This window comes from Loxodonta africana, chromosome 27 (assembly GCF_030014295.1).
Source record: "Loxodonta africana isolate mLoxAfr1 chromosome 27, mLoxAfr1.hap2, whole genome shotgun sequence".
NCBI lineage: Eukaryota > Metazoa > Chordata > Mammalia > Proboscidea > Elephantidae > Loxodonta > Loxodonta africana.
In genome coordinates, this window is record NC_087368.1 from 30,004,983 (window position 1) to 30,026,511 (window position 21,529).

Here is a 21,529-nt window from a genome sequence, read left to right on the forward strand (position 1 = left end):
GTGATAACTTTGGTGAAGGGTAAGACGGTATATAATACTGGAGAACAACCTGACCAAGGCAAAGTCACAGAAGCTTCATAGACACATCCAAACTCCCTGAGGGACCGAATTACTGGGCTGAGGGCTGGGGACCATGGTCTCAGGGGATATCAAGCTCAGTTGGCATCACATAGTTTATAAAGAAAATGTTCTACATCCTACTTTGGTGAGCAGCATCTGGGGTCTTAAAAAGCTTGTGGGTGGCCATCTATGATACTCCACTGGTCATACCCTGTCTGGAGCAAGAGAGAATGAAGAAAACCAAAGACAGAAGGGAAAGATTAGTTCAAAGGACTAAGGGACCACAATGACCACAGCCTCCATCAGACTGAGTCCAGCATAACTAGATGGTGCCCAGCTACCACTACCGACTGCTCCAACAGGGATCACGATAAAGGGTCCCAGACAGAGCTGGAAAAAATTTAGAACAAAATTCAAACTCACAAAAGAAGACCAGACATACTGATCTGACAGAGACTAGAGAAGCCTCTGGAGTATGGCCCCCGGACACCCTTTTAACTCAGTACTGAAGTCACTCCTGAGGTACACCCTTCAGCCAAAGATTAGACAGGCCCAAAAAACAAACAGTAATTCACATAGTTCAACCATGTGTACGAGACTAAAAGGGCACACCGACCCAGGGACAAGGACAAGAAGGCAGGAGGGGATAGGAAAGCTGGATGAATGGAAATGGAGTACCCAAAGTCGAGAAGGGGAGTATGTTGACGCATCGCGGGGTCGGCAACCAATGTCACAAAACAATATGTGTATTAATTGTTTAACGAGAAACTAATTTACTCTGTAAACCTTCATCTAAAGCACAATTTAAAAAAAAAAAAAAAGGGTAGATTTAAAACTATACCTCCTTTGTTGTATGATGATGTCAACTAGTTTTTAGTTCCCTAGTACCTGCCCTACAGTAAGGAGTCTGCTAGCCTGCCACTCTTCCTTTAACAGCAGGCTCCTCAGCAAGGGTTTTCACCACCTGAGCTGGGTGGAGTATCCATTGCAGCCCTTGACCTTGAGCTCTTTCACAAAGGGACACACAAGCTTCTGGGCTACATGGATGTCATAAACACCGCCTCCATTCCTGTTGGGCTGTTCCATCCTCACCCCACACCCACCCCACTCTTCTTATCCCCTTGTTTTGCATATTGGCCTTTAGTGTCCTCTGATGTATGCATAGAAGTAATGCAATTAGGCACTAAGAACCTGGGACTAGTTGAAGTTGTTTCTCTTTCTCACCTGAGTATGACCCAAGTTTGTCTTTGCTTTTCCTTGCTGTGAGCAGTGGGTTTGTGTGGGGAATCGAAGGTGCAGGCTGGTGTGTGTTGACTCCCGTGTGCATTTATATGCATGCCCTCGGAATCCTTCCTGTAAGAAGTTTCAACTATTAAAGCTGATGGAACCTATCACATCATTTAAGGCTGAATTAGCCCTTCCCTAGGCTCCACCTCTAAGTATAGAGCATACCATTCAAGGCAACAGGTACGTTGCATCTGCAAAGGACAGAGATGAGAGGGAGGATATCAGGCCACCTTTGTTGGGGAGAGTTATCCAGGATGGCATGTTTATGAGGAAAGCAGAGGGAAGTATGCAGAGAAGTAATACACCTCTCCCAGGATGCCAGATTTTTATTTGGGCTTTTTCAATTATATTATTGGGCATTAATCATGTCATTTTTAAAATGTGATTACTATTAGATCCATTCGAGCATTTCCCAGGACCCAAGTAAAGTGCCACTTGAAAGATTCTCTGAGCCCTTAGCTGGGTTAGGCTCCAAATATAGGATGCGAAGGGCTAGTCAGTGTCAAGTATTTCACTGAACACCCTGCAATGCCTTCCCATGTGTTTTAATATTTTTTTTCCTCAATTGTTCCCATCGAGAATTCAGGAACCTAATTCTTTATTTGGAAGGATTCTTCCATTTTTTTCAGACAGCCAGCTGCTGTCATGGCATATGCCCTCACACAATGCCCAGGGGCCCGGCAAACAAAAGCAGAGGGACTGTGATTGCTTTCCCACGCGTGCTCTTTGAGAAGAGTTTAGCCAGATATGAGCCAGATTCTGCCAGATAAACTGGGGATGCCATCTCAGCCCTACAGTACATTCAGGACAGAAGGCTTAAAGTAACCCTGAGTACCTGGGAGTCTTCTGTTCTCCCATGCCCCCTTCCTTTAATGAATTAAGACTTAATACGTGCAATTCTCCAGAAGGACAGTCCCCAAGGAAAGCCCTCCCATTTATAATCATAAGTGAGTTCTGAGCATAAGCAAAGGAAAAACAGAAACGAGTCAAAGAAGCACAAGAGACCACAGAGCAGCCTGCTCATGTGAGACCACTGGAACCAGCTGCCATTGTTGCAAACAACTTACACTCAATATGGTCCAGATTGAAATCGTATTCATTCATTTTCTCTCTCTCTCTCTTCCCCTCCCCCATGACCCTTTGCACCCTAGGAGAAAGAATGATGAGAACATAACACTAGAGACAGTTTGCCATGACCCCACCATCGCCTATCATGGGTTTGTCCTGGATGATGCTACTTCTTCAAAGTGTATTATGAAGGAGAAAAAAACACCTGGCGAGACCTTCTTTATGTGCTCCTGTAGCACTGAGGAGTGCAATGACCACATCATCTTCTCTGAAGGTGAGTTTTCTTCTCCCGGGATCCCAGGCCTGTCTTTCTCGGTGTCTGCAGTCTTATGACTGCATCCTCCTTTAGCTGATTCTGAAGAGAGCTTAGGTTCTGTGGCTTGGGAACGTATTCACCTGGTGGTAACAGGAAGTAACCACAGTTGGTTCTGGTCCTTATTAAATCTGGCTCATTGGGGCCCACGTTATTATTTCTCTTTTGCAAATGGTTTTGTCCCCTAGAGCGGTGGTTCTCAAAGTCCCTGGACCAGAACCATCGTGACCCCCTGGGAACTTGTTAGAAATGCAGATTTTCAGGCCCCACCCCAGATCTCCTGAATCAGAAATTCTGAGCTAGCTCCCATTCCTCTGTGTTTTAACAAGACCCCCAGGATATTCTGATGCAGCTAATGTTTGAGAACCACTAATCTAGAGACTTAAAGGGAGCTCTTTGATCCAGGAGAAGAGTCCTCTTTGAGTGAACTCAATTGATTTCTTACATATATTCCTAGAAGGCTGATCACAGCCCCGTTTGAGAGAAGAACTGAAGTGCAGGGGAAAAGTGATGAGCCAAGGTTTACCCATCAAGCCGGGGAAAGACTAACTTAGAAACTCACCATCATCTTTGAAGTTCAGCATTCATTTGGTGTCTTAGGCTGGCTTCTCTAGAGAAGCAAGGCCAGTGCAGTGTATAAATATGTACATATATAGAGATTTATATAAAGGAAATGGCTCACATAGCCTAGAGGCTGGAAAGTCCCAAGTTTGTGGGTCAGGCTAGAGGCTTCTCCTGGCTCAGGTAGCCTAGGTGCACCCGAATCCAAGATCGGAAGGTCAGATAGCAGGCCTCTGGCTCATAGGATGTGGAGGCTGACGAGTGCCAAGATCAGGTAAGATGGCAGGTAAGCTGCCAGCTCAAGTCCCCAAAACCGGAGGTCAGATGAGCAGGAGCCAGCTGCAGGATGTGGAGCAACCAAAAGCCCATAAGCCTTGACAGAAAGTTCACCTATAGTGGATGCAGGCCACACCCCCAAGGAAACCCCCTTTCAACTGATTGGCTGCTCATCATGGATGGAGGTGATCACATTATTTCAGATCTTATTATGGAGGTGATTACATCATTAAAAAGCTGCCAGATTATGTCATAACTGCCAAGCGACTAAGGAGGTGATTACATCATTAAAAAGCTGCCAAATTATATCATAACTGCCAAACGACTGAGGGTCATGGCCCAGCCAAGTTGACACACAACTTTAACCATCATACTTGGCTTAAAAGGCAGATACACACTCTACTCTCAATTTAAAAAAAAATTACAATGATTTTGAATCATAAAGTAGTTATCGTTATAAAAATTCACATAATCCAAGTGTGTACAAATTTTAAAATAAAAGTACTTTTCCCACCTCTCCTCACTCCCAACCCTGTAGATAATCAATACTGATGGTTTGTTGAATGTACATGTGTCTCTCATTAATTCATAGTTTTTCTGTCTCCCCCCCTCCTTTCCTCCTCTCCCCCTTTCCTTCCCTCCCTCCCTCCTCTCATCCATCCATCTTTTAGTGCAAACATTTGATCGTACGGTAAACATTATTTTGCAATTTTTTAAAATCAATCACTTTCACACCTTCTAAGCAAGTCAGCATATATAGATACACTGCATACCTTTTCATTGTTTTCTAGAATTCCATAATACTTGTGTATCTTCCATGATTGATTTAACCATCTTCCTATTGATAAATTATTTAGATGTCTCCAGTCCTCCACTTAATGCCAAATTGAATATCTTTGCACATGTATCTTGTACATTCGTGCTAATATTTCTGCAGGATGGGCTCCTAGACGTGAAATTTCTGAATCAGAAGTTATGCACATTTGGAATTTGGATAACTATTAAATTGCTGTCCCCCCAAAAAATGATGTCCAAGTGTATAGATTTTCATGTTACCTTCTCTAACACTGATTATCAGTCTTTTAGTTTTGCCAGTAAGACAGGGAAAATAATCCTGTCTTGGTTCTATGAATGTAAATTCAGAGTGGGAAAAGATTATTTTAGTCCTCAATTTCTTGGCCCCCAAATGGGTCTGATTCAATAAAACATCCTTTTGAAACACAAGTGCTGGGTCTACATGTTATCCCTGCTACTGCATATGCCCCGCTGTGGAAGCGATGTGTTCCCACACGTTCTGTGCCTGGTGCTCGGCAGCGCTACAGACCCGCCTCTCTTTCTCTGTGCCCTTCACCCACCCCCACTTCAGTTTCCCTCCTTTCATGCCCAACTCTCCACCTATGCCAGCTTCTCGGTACACTTACAACTGGTATGCACATTTTGTTGGTACACCACTTCCCAAATCACCCTCCCTGTTTTCCCATCCTATAATTACTCCATTTCTCTCAATTTCTTCATAGGATTTCAGTTAGGAGAGAAGACATAAATAGATCAAATCACACTGATGCATAGTAGGACCCCTGGTAGCACAGTGGTTAAGAGCTCAGGCTGCTAACCAAAAGGTCAGCAGTTCGAATCCACCAGCCGCTCCTTGGAAACACTACGGGGCAGTTCTACTCTAACCTATAGGGTTGCTATGAGTCAGAATCGACTTGATGGCATGGTAACACCTGATATCTTCAAAGAAGGCCTAGGCTAAGCCAAAGGAATTAATCTCTAATGGTAGAATGCCCAGGCATGTTTACTGCCATCTCTGAAACTTGTCTGTACTTGGCATACTGGTTTGTCCACATGGAATAGTTTATTTCATCTGAAATGACAAAAGTTGACTAATGAACTGCAAGTTGGATTATATATATGACTGTATACCCTTAAGATATTAATGCCTTTAGTTTTCAGTGTATTTTGACTTAGGTGATAATTATAGGTCTCCATTCATATTTTCCTTCTTATTCATCATCAGACTAATTTTTTGTTCCTTGAAAGGTAAGATAATCCGCTTAAAGGCAATTTCTCATTGTACAACTTAGGAAACCTTATACAGTTGATGACTCAGATGTCTGAATGCTTTGTAGAGTCTTCTAAAATGTTCCAGGCGGGGTGCAGAGGGTGAAAGGTGTTGGCTTTGCTTTTTAAACATCTTTCACCCCCGCCTGAAACAGTGTAGATATTAGAAACAACATTTTGGGGGATCCATTTCTCCTCTTATTGCCACCTCTTTTATACCAGAGAAATGAAAAATCTTAAAGCAATTTTTATTTTTTCACCTCAAGTCAGCCAAAATGGCAAACGCAGAAGCTCTGGAGTGCTTTACGCCATTTTATGATCATTACAGTACTCTGTTCTCCTTGCCAGACACCTGATCTGCAAACACACAGGGATAAGAATTACTTACGTCGTCCGCTTTTCCTAAATAGGTGAGGAGAAAGAAGTTAAGCCTCGAGATTTCTCTTCTTTATCGATGTAGATCTTTATTTTCAGTGCTGATATGGATGACAGCTAATAGTCAGAGAGAAGGTGCTATTGCTATGCAGGGTGCTAAGCCCCTGCTTTCCATGGCATGGCCTCATTTCGTCCTTACAGCCACACCCCGAGGGAGGCCCTGTCAGTATCCTCATTTTATGCATGAGAAAACCAAGCTTAGAGAATTTCAATGATATTTCCAGGATGAAACAGCTAGTGGATGGCTGGGCAAGGCTTTATAATGGGCTGTAGGAGAGAGACCTCGCAGTCTGCTTCTGTAAAGATTACAGCCTCGGAAGCACTGTGGAAACCCTATGGGAAAGCTCAGTTCTGTCACGTGGGGTCACTGTGAGTCCATATAGACTTAATGACCCCTAACAACAGCAACAACAACAACGATGACATGTATGGCACTAAAACCTGTGAGAGTCTTCCATCTTTTCTTCTTCCCTCCCTCTCTCCCTTCCTTCCTCTCTTTTTATTTCCTTCTTCCTCTCTTATTCTCTATCTATCCATCTTTCTCTCTCTGTCTTTCTAAGTAGAAGATATATGTACACGTTTAAAAAGTTCACGTGCCACCCCTGTATTCACCAAAACATTGAGTCCATTAGAAGGAAGGAATTTGTACTGGCCATTACTGATGGTCTGGTGACAGCTGTCCATCAGAGAAGACCTGTCAGGCTTCAGGACTGAAAGGAGCATGAGACAGGAGGGGAGAGAATCCAGAATTAACAACTGTCCTGTTTACTTGCAAATGTCATACCCATTGTCACCTTCAGGGCAGAATACTGCAAATATAATATGTGGTTAATGATCTCTGACTGAACCTCTAAGAATCAAACTCAACCACTCACAGTTTTATTCATTCCATAAATGGTTTCCAAGTGCAGTAAATATACTTCATTTTCATTGCAGAGCACCGACATGCGGGGGATGTCTCTTGCTTTAGGCAAGATAGAAAAAATCCAGTGTAATGATTAAGGGTGGGTGGTAGAGCTGGGTTTCCTGGACTTTAAGTTGAATCTACCACTTATTAGCTTTGCCACTTTGACCTGACACCTATTTGCTCCAGTTTCCTAATCTGTGAAATGGACATAAAAAGTAGGGGTTGTGATGATTAGATACGTTGATACATGTAAAGTGCATACAAGAGTGCTTGGCACAGAATAAGAAGTCACTATTAGTTTTTAGTATTATTAGGGCCTTTTGTAGAAGATTTGGAACTTTCGCTTGTCTGAAGGCTGGCAGGGGAGTCCTTGGGTGGCACAAATGGTTAAGCATTTGACTGCTGGCCAAAAGGTTGCCGGTTCAAACCCACCCAGAGGCACCTTGGAAGACAGGCCTGATGATCTGCTACCCAAAGGTCACAGCCTAGTAAACCATGTGGAGTAGTTCTACTCTGCACACATGGGGTCACAATGAGTCAGAACCAACTCAACAATAGCTAACAACAGCAATGAAGGCAGAAAGCCTTTATTTAGCCCTTGGGTCTCTTCTAGAATTGAGGATAGTTCAATTTTTTTTTTTTTTTAATGAACTTTTTATTTTAGAATACTTTAAAATTTATGGAAAATTTGCAAAGAAAATTTGCAGACAGTTCCCATATAACCCTTGCCCAGCTTCAGTCTACATTAACATTAGCATTTTACATTACTGCGGTACATTTGCCCAAACTAGGAAACCAATGTTGGTACGTTGCTGTTAACTAAATCCCAGAATTGACATGGATTTTGCCCACGTTTCCAGTACTGTTCTTTTTGTGTCCCAGGATGCAGTCAATGATACCACATTGCATTTACTCATCGTGCATTCTTAGGTTCCCTTGCTCTGTGACATTTTCTCAGTCTCTCCGTGTTTTCCATATTTTCCATGACCTTGAAAGTTTTGAGGAGTTCTAGTCAAGTATTATCAGGTTGCTATGAGTCGGAATTGACTCAACGGCAATGGTTTGTTGTTATTATTTTTTTATTCAAAAAATTTATACACAAATTGTTTTGTGACATTAGTTGCAATTCCTGCAATGTCGCCACTCTTTCTCTTTTGCTTTCCACCCCAGGTTCTCCATGTCCATTTATCCAGTTTTCTTGTCCTTTCCTGCCTTCTTGTCTTTGCTTTTGGATGGGTGTTACCCATTTGGTCTCTCATACTTGATTGAACTAAGAAGGGTGTTCCTCACATGTGTTATTGTTTGTTTTATAGGCCTGTCTAATCTTTGGCTGAAAGGTGGGCTTTGGGAGTGGCTTCAGTTCTGAGTTAGCAGGGTGTCTGGGGGCCATAGTCTCTGGGGTTCCTCCAGTCTCTGTCAGACCAGTAAGTCTGGTCTTTTTTTTGTGAATTTGCATTTTAGTCTATGTTTTTCTCCTGATCTGCTGTGATCCTTGTCAGAGCTGTCAGTGAGGGTAGCTCAGTTTTGACCATGGCATCTGAACAGAGTATTCACACGCCTCTCAGAATCACAAGGTGTTTGGAGAGGGTTGTTTTGCTTTAATCTCTGCCTCACCCAGCGTCTCTTTTTCTCCACATGCCTTCACAGCGGAAAGGGGAGCATGCTGTGTCTAGGGTTGCTAATCAAAGCTAACCACATCCCTGATATCATTGGATAATATTACAAATTAGGCACGTTGTTCCTGTTTTGACTCAGAATCACAGCAGGAGGCAGCTAAATAAAACTAGCACGACTCGAAAGTGCCTTTCAGATCAGTAATTAGGATAATCGCAGCTCTGTTCTGGCCAAAGGGATTCGTTTCCGCTCTTTTTTCCAGAGGAAGGCTTGTTTGTGGTCAGGTGGCCGTCTCTTTGAATGGCCCAGCCACTGTTGACCAACTAATGATGACAGTGGTACCTCTCACTTAGGGTCGTTGTTGGTATTAAAAGACATAATGCTTGGGAGAGCCCAGCACAGCAGCTGGCACGAAGTACCTGTCTTCTTATTTATTCTCCCCTTGGGTAAAGAGAAGTGCTGGTAGCTCAGGGGTTAAGAGCATGGCTGCTAACCAAAAGGTCGACAGTTTGAATCCACCAGCTGCTCTTTGGAAACCCTGTGGGGTAGATCTACTCTGTCCAGTAGGGTCTCTATGAGTCGGAATTGACTCAACGGAAGTGAATTTTTTTGTGTATGAGTAAAGAGAATGCTCTATGCCCAGGAATATGCCCCTTGTGAATGAGGCCCTTCCTGCTCAGAGTGTCCACAGAGCAGTAACACAGTCCGCAGTGATTTGTTTGCACATTGAAGTGTGAGAAACACCGGTGTAAACTAGCCCAGGCTGGGATGGAACCAGAGATGTGGGCCTTGTTAACGTCATGCTACTGACTGGCTGAGCTAATCGAATAAATTGGGTCTTAAGCCTGGTCATAAAATGAGATACTTATTTAAAGGAGCCCTGGTGGCACAGTGGTTAAGTGCTTGGCTGCTGATGAAAGGTCAGTGGTTCAAACCCACCAGCCGCTCCACAGGAGTAAGATATGGCAGTCTGCTTCTGAAAGATTTACAGCCTTGGAAACCCTACGGGCCAGTTCTGCTCTCTCCTATGGGTTGCTCTAAGTCGGAATTGACTCAACAGCAATTCCAACTCATAGTTTGATATATTTATTTAGTTCGATATACTTCTTTTGTTCATTCATATACTAGAACTTCTCGGTGAAATGTGGGTATTTTTCAGCATTTTTAATGTATTCCCCAAAGTTAGTCCTAGTGTGGATCAGGATGTAGAGAAGATCGGGCATGTTTTCAGTAAACATCTTTGTTTTCCACCATAATGTTTTGGAAATTTTCTGAGGGATTGTCCGCTAACATTTCCCAAAGCACAAAGACATTTTGGAATGTTTTCAAAATGCATTTTAAAGTTGTGCTGAACTGAATCTATAAGGAGATGTTTGGTAGCCCCAGGAAGCCCTGGAGGAGTAGTGGTATGGCATTAAAGAAGACTTGTCCTGAATCAGTTTGCTCCTCAATTGTTTGTTATGATTATCTGCTGAGTTGAGTGTGTGGAAAGCAAGAAGATGACCCATGAGAGAGCAAGAGAGGTTGGCTCACAGACGACAAGATGCCTGGCCATCCCACCTTGCCTCCTTACTTAGACTGAACTGCTTATTCTTGAAATTGAGAGGCATCGTGGCCATGCAGGAAAGAGAAATAGCGTTGTACTCAAGTCTCAGACTTTGAAACATTTGGTTGCAAGGCCAGGGGCCCATATTCTTCCTTAATGGAAGAGCAGACTGTGGGACCTTCTAGAACCATAGCAATGATGATTGCTGCCCTGTATTGAGACTCTACTGTGGATGCACTAGCTATGCTAACCATTTTCAGATGTTTCTTACTTCAGAGAGTCATAAAATCTTTATGCCAAGAATGAAACCCATGAAATTAGCTCATCCAAACTTTTCATTTTACAGACAGAGAAATTGGGCTGAGAGAGTGACATGAGTTTCCCAAGATCCCACAGTTGGTACCCCACCTTTTGGTCACAGGAGAAGGGGAGAATCTTGGGTCTTTCTCCAGAACACCCTCTCCCTTCCGTGTTTAGGAGTATGGGGCGTGGGGGAGGGTGTCTTATCAGTCCACACCTACAGGAAACACTCCCATTACATAAGAGGGGGCCAGTCCTGTGACCACATGACCGTGCCCTAAATTTCAGCCCAGACTTACCACTCAGCATGTCCTTGGCAAGAAGTACAACCTCAGGCTTACATTGTTCCTGGCCTATCTGAAATGTGTATGAGAGGAATGATATTTGTACCGATGGCCACAAGATATTCATCTTTTGAGACACAACATATGGTAGGGGTTCAGAACATGGTCTCCTCAGTGATGTGACCTGGGTTCAAATCCGAACTCAGCCATGCATAAGCTGTTTGTACTTGGATGAACTACTTCACCTCATTTTTCCCCTTTGAAAAATGGGGATGGAGATAGTGCTGTTTGAAATAGGATTCTATCAGGATAAATGAGTTTATTCATGTAGAGAACTTAGAACAGTACCTGGCATGGCACAAGTATTGGATAAATTTTGGCTGTAAATAGTTGTTATCATCCTCCTAGATTCAAATGCCTGTCTTGAATGTAGCCAGATGACTAGGAGCTTTGTTCCAGCATCCTGCTGCATCCTCCTCCTTTCAGCAGATTCCTACAACCCAATTATGATGAGATACTATCCATCATAAGCAACAGCCCTGTGAATCAAAGTGATATGTTCACCATAAAGAACATTGTTGAGGATGTTGTTCAGTGCATTGTATTGTTATCTTCATCAGGAAGCCTGGAGAAATTTCTCACAGCTCTTGTTCTTAAAAGGATTGTTCTCCTTGTGAAGCTCTCTTTGTTCCTGACCTTGTGGACCTGAAAAGCATAAAGAGCAGGGCTCAGCAAACATTTTTGATAAAAAAACAAACAAACCATGGCCACTGAGTCGATTCTGAGTCGTAGCAACCCTATAGTAGAATTGCCCCATAGGGTTTCCAAAAAGCAGCTGGTGGATTTGAGCTGCTCACCTTTTGCTTAGCAGCTGTAGCTGTTAACCACTGTGCCACCAGGGATCCATTTTTGAGAAATGACCTGATAAAAAATATTTTTGGCTTTGCAGGCCATGTGGTCCTTGTTGCAGCTAACTACTCAACTCTGTGGAGCCCTGGTGATGCAGTGGTTAAGAGCTACAGCTGCTAACCAAAAGGTCGGCAGTTGGGATCCACTAGCTGATCCTTGGAAACACTGTGGGGCAGTTCTACTCTGTCCTATAGGGTTGCTAAGAGTCAAAATTGACTCAATGGCAACAGGTTTGGTTTTTGGTTTTGTTTTTTGTTTTTTTTTTCTTACTCAGCCTTGTATGGTAGCACCCAAACAGCAATGGACACTAGGTAAGTGGTGAAACATGGCTGTATTCCAATTCCTCATGCTGACCCCTGATAGAGTTTTTAGTGTTTTTTATGTTTCTTCCATTCGACATTATATGTTACAAAAGCTTAGAGTCAAATCTGAGTCATACTTCGAACAAATATACAGGCATACATTTTGGGTACTAATATTACCCCTGGTTTGCCTTGTTTTCCCACATTCACATTCCATTTATTTTGATTCCAGCTCCTGTTTTTATCTTATTCACTCTATGTATCTATAGGTTGGAAACCCTGGTGGCATAGTGGTTAAGTGCTACGGCTGCTAACCAAGAGGTCGGCAGTTCAAATCAACCAGGCACTCCTTGGAAACTCTATGGGGGCAGTTCTACTCTGTCCTATAGGGTTGCTATGAGTCAGAATCGACTCGATGGCAGTGGGTTATCTGTAGGTTTGCATCAGATCTTTTTTGGGGTGGAAAGGGAGGGATGGAGCAAGAACTAATAAGTAAATGCATCTGTTATATCTAATTGCCATGTAGCTTAGAAACCTCGACTCTAGAAACCACTTCTGACTCAAAGTTCAACATAGGTGGTTAAATAGGGAAGCCAGCCATCAGATGCGGGCTGTACCCGGCACTGTGTTCCTGGCTGAGCCGCAAGCTGTGTGCAGGCTTACACAGGTAGCATGGTGATAGGCACTCTCTAAGCTGAGAAGAGAGAAGGGAGAAGAGGACTCCTAGCCGCAAAGTTTCATTCCTTCTTGTTTCATTGTTGTGGACTATCTTTTAAATGAAAACAGCCTCTTTAGTTTGCATGCCTAGCTCTGGCAGGAAGACAAATTATTTTTTTACAGTATCAGACACTCGGTTTCCTGTCTGTGTTTAGCTTGCTAGTAGAGCATCTCAGCCAGCAGTTCCCCCCAGAACCTACAGTGACCTCCATGACATTGCTGCCCGCCATCCAGCAGACCCACTCTGGGTATTGACCGCATGCCTTACACACTTCGTTGACATGTGTTAGTTTCTGAGTCAGGCCAGACTTAGAAATTTGGCCACCTTTCTCTCGAATCTCCTTTTGTGTTTGTTGCTCCAACATCAGGTAGCTGGTTTCCTGGGGAACAGTGCTAGCATTTCTCACTGAAGAAGAATACATGGGGCTCTGGCAGCCCCAGGGCATCCTGGGTGTGCTGCCTTTGCCCTGGGAACTTGATCCTCAAAATAGCCATCTTGCCAGCTGTGCATTTTTAGAGAAACAAACCAGATTGACTTTCTGGTCTAAATGCAGGGGGCAGAAAGTGTGGAACTAGGGTTGAGCAGGGCTGTTAGAAGAGGAAGACAATTATGGATGGAAGTCATTGGTCTCATTCCTGGGAAAAGAGATCGGTTATTTGAGGTGATGACTCAGAGCCAAAGCAGCCTTTAGCTGTGAGCAGTTTAGGTGAGAAAGCATACTTTCAATCCATGCATCCGGCCCGTGTCTGGCCAAGGAAATAATAAAGATTGTGCGTGCCAGAGGGCACTGTGACTCAGTCAAGCGAAGCTTAGAATGTATGTGAGGTGTTTAAAGCAAAGCAACCCTCTTTTGTAGATTTTTTTTCCCCTCTAAGCAGCAAAGTAAACAAAGACGCACTGAGGCCAGATGTTGCTGGTTGCATATGTTTATACCCTGGGACCACATTCTCTTGTGAATCATGGCAGAGTTGAATCCCGTATGGACACAGACTGTCTCAGATTCTACCCACTGGGTGTGCGTTGCCAACAGAACAAGGCGACCACTGAGGATGGCTTTTAGGGAGCCCCAGGTGGATCCATGAACTGCCTTCTTCCTCCTGCGCACTCCAGTCTCTTCCATATACCCGCATGGGTAGGTGATGGTGAAAAGGGTCAACAGAGACTCTTTTTGCTACTTTGCAAGTATCCTAGGTCCCTCTAGTGGAAAGACACACAGGGACCTAGCTGACCACCATGAAATGACTTTCATTTCTGACCATCACAAGCTCTGGAATCTGTGTTTACCACCAGCTGAACATCTGGCTGGCTTGGTTTTGGAAAACTTCTCTGATCCTCAAATTACTCCTGCCTGTTGCTCATAGTGTAAAGTTTCAACTTTGCCAGCAGCTATTTCTCCCTATTTAAAAAAAAAAAAAAAACTAACATTAACTTTAAAGAAACCCTTCATTTTTTCTTTATTATTATTCTCATTTTGGCATACCTCATGTTGTCTCATTACAATATAGCTGGTTCTAATGCCAATAATATCATATATAGGGTCGCCATGAGTCGAATCGACTCAATGGCAACAGGCGTTTTTATTTTTTGATGTCAAGAAACAATTGATCCTAATTTTAGTCGTTAAAATTCCTTTTGTTCACCAGGCCCTGTCCTGTTCAACATACTGTACCTATTTCTTTCATCAGGCTGAAGTGCTGGTTCTCAACCATGGCTGCACATTGAAAATACCTGAGGAGCTTTAAAAATAACTCATAACTGGGTCTTATCCCTGCAGTTTCCAGTTTAATTGGTCTGGAGCCTGGTTATCAGGATTTTTTTTTTTTTTTTAAATCTTCAAGATATGCCAATATGCAACCGATGCTGGGAACCACTTGATTCAAGACTGTTTGTTCTGCCAAATATTTTTATATCTTTCATCGGGTCTCTGGTATAACCTGAGAAGGGAAAGTGACAACTAGAGAATAGCAACAACCACAGGAAGTAGCTGTAATTCAGCCTTCTGGGGTTAGAGAAGAAAAGCACCGTATTACCCTATCCCTGGGGAATAAGGGGATCTTTTTTTTTTTTTTAATATGAGGCATTCGTGTGCTTTCTACAATTTACAAGCAATTACTTCTGAATGAAACCCGAGGCCTTCGTTGGGAATAGGCGTCTTAGGTTTTAGGACTGATGAAATTACACATTAAAGGAAAATATATTTTAAACCTTAAAGTGTGAATGAAGAGCTGGGTGGCACGGTTTAGGTGCAGACCTAAGGAATGGCGCTGCCTTAGCAAAGACAAGGGAGGGAGGGAGGGAGCATGAGGCCGGCAGTGCGTACTTGAAGGAGGTGGAGATACCAGCTGGCATGGAACTTCAGAAGACTGTGGTTCACGGTGAAAGTGAGAAGAGACATGAGGATGTGTTTCAGTGACCTGATATGTATTGATAGCGTGACTAATTAATGTGCTTTTCCAAAGCAGTCTCCCTGTTGGAGAAGACACTGCAATAACTCAAGAAATGTGTTTATGCTTTCCACTCTCTTGAGAACATAAAGTGTCCCTAGATAGAGTAGAAGGAGCCCTGGTAGCACAATGGTTAAACACTCAGCTGCTAACAGAAGGGTTGATGGTTCGAACCCTCGGGAGAAAGATATGGCAGTCTGCTTCCATAAAGATTACGGCCTTGGAAACCCCATGGGGCAGTTCTACCCTATCCTGTAGGGTAGCTATGAAGTGTAATCAATTAGACAGCAGTGGGTTTGGTTTTTTTGTTTATACAGAGTAGAAAATATAATCTAGACAGGCAGCCAGATGAAGAGAAGAAGGATCAGGGTAGATGGGGGATCCTAACAAAACCAATGGCTAGTGGTCTGAGCACCATACCAGAGTAGAAAACAATAAAACTCTGCTCCAAAGACTGCGTATCAGGCCTGAGGCTCTGTCCATGGAGGCTCTTGGCATCTGTTGGTTGCCTTCCTTCTAAAGTCACAGTAACAGAAGCAGCAATAATCTATGTCCCAAAGAGGAACGTGAAGGATGCCTCACACATTAAAAGCAGAAAGAGGGTTTTAATTGCCTGAAATGGCCAGCAATATGAAACTTAATGGATAAATATGAAGTCAGGCATGTAGGTGCAAAGATGGATGGCAGAGGAACAGCTTATCACAAAGCTGGCTTGGCACCTGTTTACGTGATTAGGACCTAAGCGTTTAGAGTTAAGGTCATGCTGAAACCAGTGTGATCCGAGAGAGTCAAAGCAGAACTACAACACAACAAACAAGCAATGGTCTTAACCTGCACTTGTAGGAAGAGAAGGTGAGAATCGTGCCAACATTGTGGCCACACAGGCTGCTCTCCAAGTACTGAAGCCCGTGGAATAGCAAGAGTGGTTTCAGAAAGCAGATCAATTTCTACTTAGGAAAGAGGACCTGGCATTTTTTTTTGGTTCCTGCTATATGCTGAGCAGGTAGATTTTAGGTTTTGATAAATATATCAGGTTTTAGGGTCTGATAAATACGTCTTTTGAAGGGTGATTGAAGGAACTAGAGATGTTCATCCTGGAAAAGAAATGATTTAGGAGGACAGGTGAAGGGTCTAACAAGAGTTGGAGATCTTCTACCCTATACAAGAAGAAATCATTTTCGTGTCTTTTGCCCTAGAGAGTAGCTTGAGGGCCAAAAAGTGGAAATGACAGAGAGACCATTTGACTTAGTACAAAGAATATATATATATATGCACAACAGAACGAAACACTGGCCGGTCCTGAACCATCCTTACAATCGTTGCTATGCTTGAGCTCATTGTTGCACCCACTGTGTCAATCCACCTCGTTGAGGGTCTTCTTCTTTTCTGCTGACCCTGTACTCTGCCAAGCATGATGTCCTTCTCCAGGGGCTGATCCCTCCTTACAACATCTCCAAAATATGTAAGACGCAGTCTTGCCATCCTTGCTTCTAAGGAGCATTCTAGTTGTACTTCTTCTAAGACAGATTTGTTCGTTCTTTTGGCAGTCCATGGTATATTCAATATTCTTCGCCAACACCACAATTCAAAGGCGTCAATTCTTCTTCGGTCTTCCTTATTCATTGTCCAGCTTTTACATGCGTATGATGTTGTTGAAAATACCATGGCTTGGGTCAGGCGCACCTTAGTCTTCAAGGTGACATCTTTGCTCTTCAGCACTTTAAAGAGGTCCTTTGCAGCAGATTTACCCAATGCAATGCATCTTTTGATTTCTTGACTGCTGCTTCCACAGCTGTTGATTGTGGATCCAAGTAAAATGAAATCCTTAACAGCTTCAATCTTTTCTCTGTTTATCATGATGTTGCTCATTGGTCCAGTTGTGAGGATTTTTTTTTTTTTTTAATATAGAATATCCTCATAGACGGATTGGAATTAGATTATGGAATGGACTGATTTATAGAGTGACATCCCTGCATTGTAAACTTTCAGCCAGAGGTTTTATCGCAGGAATATTCCCTAAGAGGTTGCCGCACCAGATTAGATTATATGTACGGCCCTTCTTTTGGGACGAGAAGCGAGAAGGAAATAATGCAAAGGGGATTGTGGAATGTGATGGAAGAGGTGGGGGAATAGCTTAGCTTTGAATATGTGCAACTAGAATAAAACAATTACATGGATTAGAGTGAAGACATTTCTTGCATCATTTTGGGGGAAAAAAAAATTCTTGCATCTGCCCAGAATGTCAAACTATATCGCCAGTATGCTGGAAGACAAATTCAATCCTGCATGCCCGGTTGGCTCACTGTCCCTCTGTTATTTTATTAAAATGATTTGTTATTGTTTGCTGGCACTTAATTGTTTGCTTTCTATTGAGATGATGGATGGGGAATTCTATCTCCTTCTACACTCCTCTCCTAGTTAATTGACTGGAAAATTCTCATGGACCAGTTTCTCATTGGCTAGTGCTAAACACAATTGTGCTGGGCTTTGCAAACAATTCCACCAAGAATTGTCTTTGTTAGAGTGAAGCCTGTCTTTGGCAGGGTACCAAGAACATATTCTAGTTTTTGCCAAAGCAGTGCTTCTCAAACTTTAATGTGTGAAAGAATCACCTGGGGAACTTCTAAAAATGCAGGTTCTGATCCCACAAGTTTAGGTCGGGGCTGAGGGTCTGTGTTTCCCGTCAGTTCCCAGGTGATGCCAGTAATGCTGATCTGGGAACAGGCTTTGAAGGATGAATAGCAAGGTGCCAGGACATCCTTTGTTCATCATGCCACTGACATTTTTGAAGATGCAGAAAGTATCAGCAATAACTCTCAAATCCCCAGAGAAAAAGCAGATTTTATAAATACATAAAATGCATTATGATGGGACTTTTTTGTGTATGATGTGGGGGGAGAATAGAAGGAAGGCTGGTTAAGGATATGGAAGGCAATAGAATAAAGAGACCATTTGTTTTGTTGTTGTTCCTGTTGTTAGGTGCCTTTGAGTTGATTCTGACTTACAGTGACCCCATGTGACAGAGTAGAACTGCCCTGTAAGGTTTTTCTAGGCTGTAAGCTTTATGGGAACTGATTGCTAGATCTTTCTCCCACAGAGCCACTGGGTGGGTTTGAACTGCCAACCTTTTGGTTAGCAGCAGACCACCTAACCGTTATGTCACCAGGGCTTCTTGAGGCAGTTTGTTTTGTTCCAAATGAAGTCTTTGACTTCCTTTCTAAGGATCCCACTGTGTCTGACTGTGCCTGGCACGGTGCTGGCACTCAGTAACTCTTTCTTTGCCTGTTGAATCAACACTTGGAATATATCCAGCGAATGTTTAGAAGACAAGAGTACCTTTTCTTTTTTTAATCTTTTTTTTAAATAACTGGTTCCAACTTTCCTCGATATATGGCTCAATTGAGTTATGTCTCTGGAAAAACAATGAACAAAACTAAACCAGACAACCAAAAAAGCACACACCTCCTTTAGTCAGCACAGCCAGATTGAACGCCTCCACAGCCTCCTTAGAAGTAAGGATGGTGAGACTGCGTCTTACATCCTTTGGCCATGTTATTAGGAGGGATCAGTCCCTGGAGAAGGACATCATGCTTGGCAAAGTACAGGCTCAGTGGAAAAGAGGAAGACCCTCAACGAGATGGATTGACACAGTGGCTGCAACAATGAGCTCAGGTATAACAATGATTGCAAGGATGGTGCACAGCTGGGCAGTGTTTCGTTCTATCATGCCTAGGGTTGCCATGAGTCAGAACTGACTCGACGGCACCTAACAACAACAACACAGCCTCCTAACGTATTGCTTTTCACTTCAAACCCTTCAATATATGTTGTCTTAAACTTAACATCTGATAAGGTTGTATTGTTTCACTTTTGCAAGAAAGAGAATCCTGCAGCTCAAGTAGTCAAGGGGGAAAATGGTTTCTTTAAAAACAGTATTACCTGCCTGTCTGGTTGCCTCCATGAACAACTTCCTCCTTTGCCATGAGACCAGAAGAACTGAATGGTGCCCAGCTACCACTATGAAATGTTGTAATCAAAGAATCCTGATTGAAAGGGGGAAAAATGAGGGACAGAATTTCAGATTCTCAAAGGAATACAAACTTTCTGGAGCCATTGAGGCTGGATGAACCCCCAAAGGTATTACCCTGAGATAAAAAGAGAAAACAGCATTATCATGTGACACACTGCAAAAAGAGGCAAAAACAAAACAGCTTGAGTACATACGGTTAGGTCATTTACTTATTTTAATGATTCTTTACAAGGTCAAGGATATGTCTGGAAATTTGTGAAATGTTATTAATGAAAATATCTTTTGTTAAGATACTTCATTTATCATGAGATAATAACTTAAATGTATTGAACATTTTCTGTCTTCTAGGTGCAATACTTGATAGCTTGTCTAACATTATTTTTATAATCCTTACAACAACCCAATAGGGTTGGTTCTGGGTTGTCTTCATTATACAGATGAAGAAACTGAAACCCAAAATCACGTGGTCAGGAAATAGCAAAGCCATTCCTAAAATCAGAGCCCCAAGTTATCAAAAAAAAAAAAAAGTTGTATTGCCCCTAAATATACAGAATGACATCTGTAAAATTTTACATTTCAGGGTCTATTTTGATTATTCCTTGAGCTTTCTATTGTCTGGCAAAATACTACTGGTTTAAGTCTAGAGCTTTTTATTTTATTTCATTTTTTTTCAGTTTTTCAGGAAAAGACATTTGAAAGTGTGTGCATTGAGGCAGTCATAAAATTGGATCTCAGCTCACTGTCATGACTGGAGATAGAGTGGTTTGGAGGTGAAGTCACATGAGTGACAGCATATCGCTTTGAGTAATACTGTCTCAGAATGCTAAAGAGAAGTCTTCTTTCAAAACCAGTAGGGACTTCAGAATTGTGACTGTGGTTGCCTTAGCAGAATGCCCTGTTACATCACTGAAGGGAGATAAAGTGACGTTAGATCTCAGGCATCGTGACAGAGACTGGACAAACCCTGAGAGCATGGCCCCTGGACACCCTTTCAGCTCAGTAGTGAAGTCGCTCCTGAGGTTCACCCTTCAGCCAATGACTGGGCAGGCCCATAAAACAAAACGAGACTAAAGGGGCACACCAGCCCTGGGGCAAGGACTAGAAGGCAGGAGGGGACAGGACAGCTGGTAATAGGGAACCCAAGGTTGAGAAGGGAGAGTGTTGACATGTCCTGGGGTTGGTAACCAATGTCATAAAACAATATGTGTACTAGCTGTTTAATGAGAAGCTAGTTTGTTCTGTAAACCTTCATCTAAAGTACAATTAAAAAAAAAATCTCAGTCATCAAACCCAGCACGGCAAAGAGAAATGATTCCAGCATGTCTAGGAAAATGAGGTTAAAAACTCTCAAAGTCAGTTGTCTTAACACAACGCTCATTGTGTTCGTCTTTTTGGAAATAGTAGTTGCTGACTGAAAACAAAAGTACTTCGAGTATCGAGAACCTCTCTTTCATCCCAATATCTAAGTCATCCCTTAAATATAAATTATATCATCAGAAAATATGCCTTATGTGAGTGAATCTGTTGATACAATGGCTGAGCTAGCACAGTGACACCTGGAGTCCAGGAATCATTGAGAACAAGTGTCCAAGAAGCAGGCAAGATGAGACAGAAGTAGATTCTGTTTATCACCTTGTTAAGGCAAAGGAAGAACCAATAACCAATAAGACCCTTTAGGGAATACAGTGAGTTTGAGTACATAAAAGAGAATCAGTTTCAAACACTTCGAGTTGAATGTACGTTTCTTCTATGGGCTATTGTTTAAAACTTTAAAGGATGGGACATACTTTAATTTTTTATAAGTGAAATTAGGCTTAAACTGACTGTACAATTCCTTTTGTTATTTTTTTCTCCCAGTGTGCATATACCTGACCTTGGTAAAAACGTAACTTAATGCATGGGCTAACTTTTCCTTTATTTTCTGTTTTTAATATTACGTTAGAAATATGCTAAAGAATATGTGTAGTGTATGTTCCAAATATACAAAAGCATGTATGTAATGTATATGTGGGTGTAAGATATTATTTCCTTGTGGTCTTGATTTGTATTTTCCCGATTACTAGTGAGACCGAGCATCTTTTTCATCTCTCTTTCACGTTGCGTGGATTCTGTTTTGAACTGTGTTTTTGCCCAGTTTATCTTTTGGGTTATTTGCTTTTTTCTTATTGATTTGTTAGAGTTCTTTATGTATTTAGGTACTTACTCCTGTCTGTTGTATATATGGTAAATATCACCTCCTGTTTTGTAGCTTGTGTTTTCACTTTCTTGTGTCTTTGACAAATTCTTAAGTTTTGTAATCAAATTTATCTATTTCTTCTGTTATGGTTAATACCTTTCTTATCTTCTTTATGAGCCTCCCTAAAAAAGAGTCAAAATGATACTCTGCTAGACTTTCTTCTAGAGATTTTAAA

General features: G+C 42.3%; 1 protein-coding gene across 4 annotated transcripts in view; it reads left to right on the forward strand.

The window, feature by feature from the left end:
• The window catches only part of TGFBR2 (transforming growth factor beta receptor 2), a 101,466-nt gene that overhangs the window by 44,145 nt on the left and 35,792 nt on the right, over positions 1-21,529 (forward strand). For all 4 annotated transcript variants that reach the window (XR_010319602.1, XR_010319601.1, XM_003415714.4 and 1 more), the window contains one exon: positions 2,499-2,689. Coding sequence is in view for 2 of the 4 variants with exons in the window: in XM_003415714.4 (XP_003415762.2) it covers positions 2,499-2,689 (191 nt within the window). In the remaining 2 variants the exon portion in view is untranslated. The remainder of the gene's footprint in view (positions 1-2,498; positions 2,690-21,529) is intronic.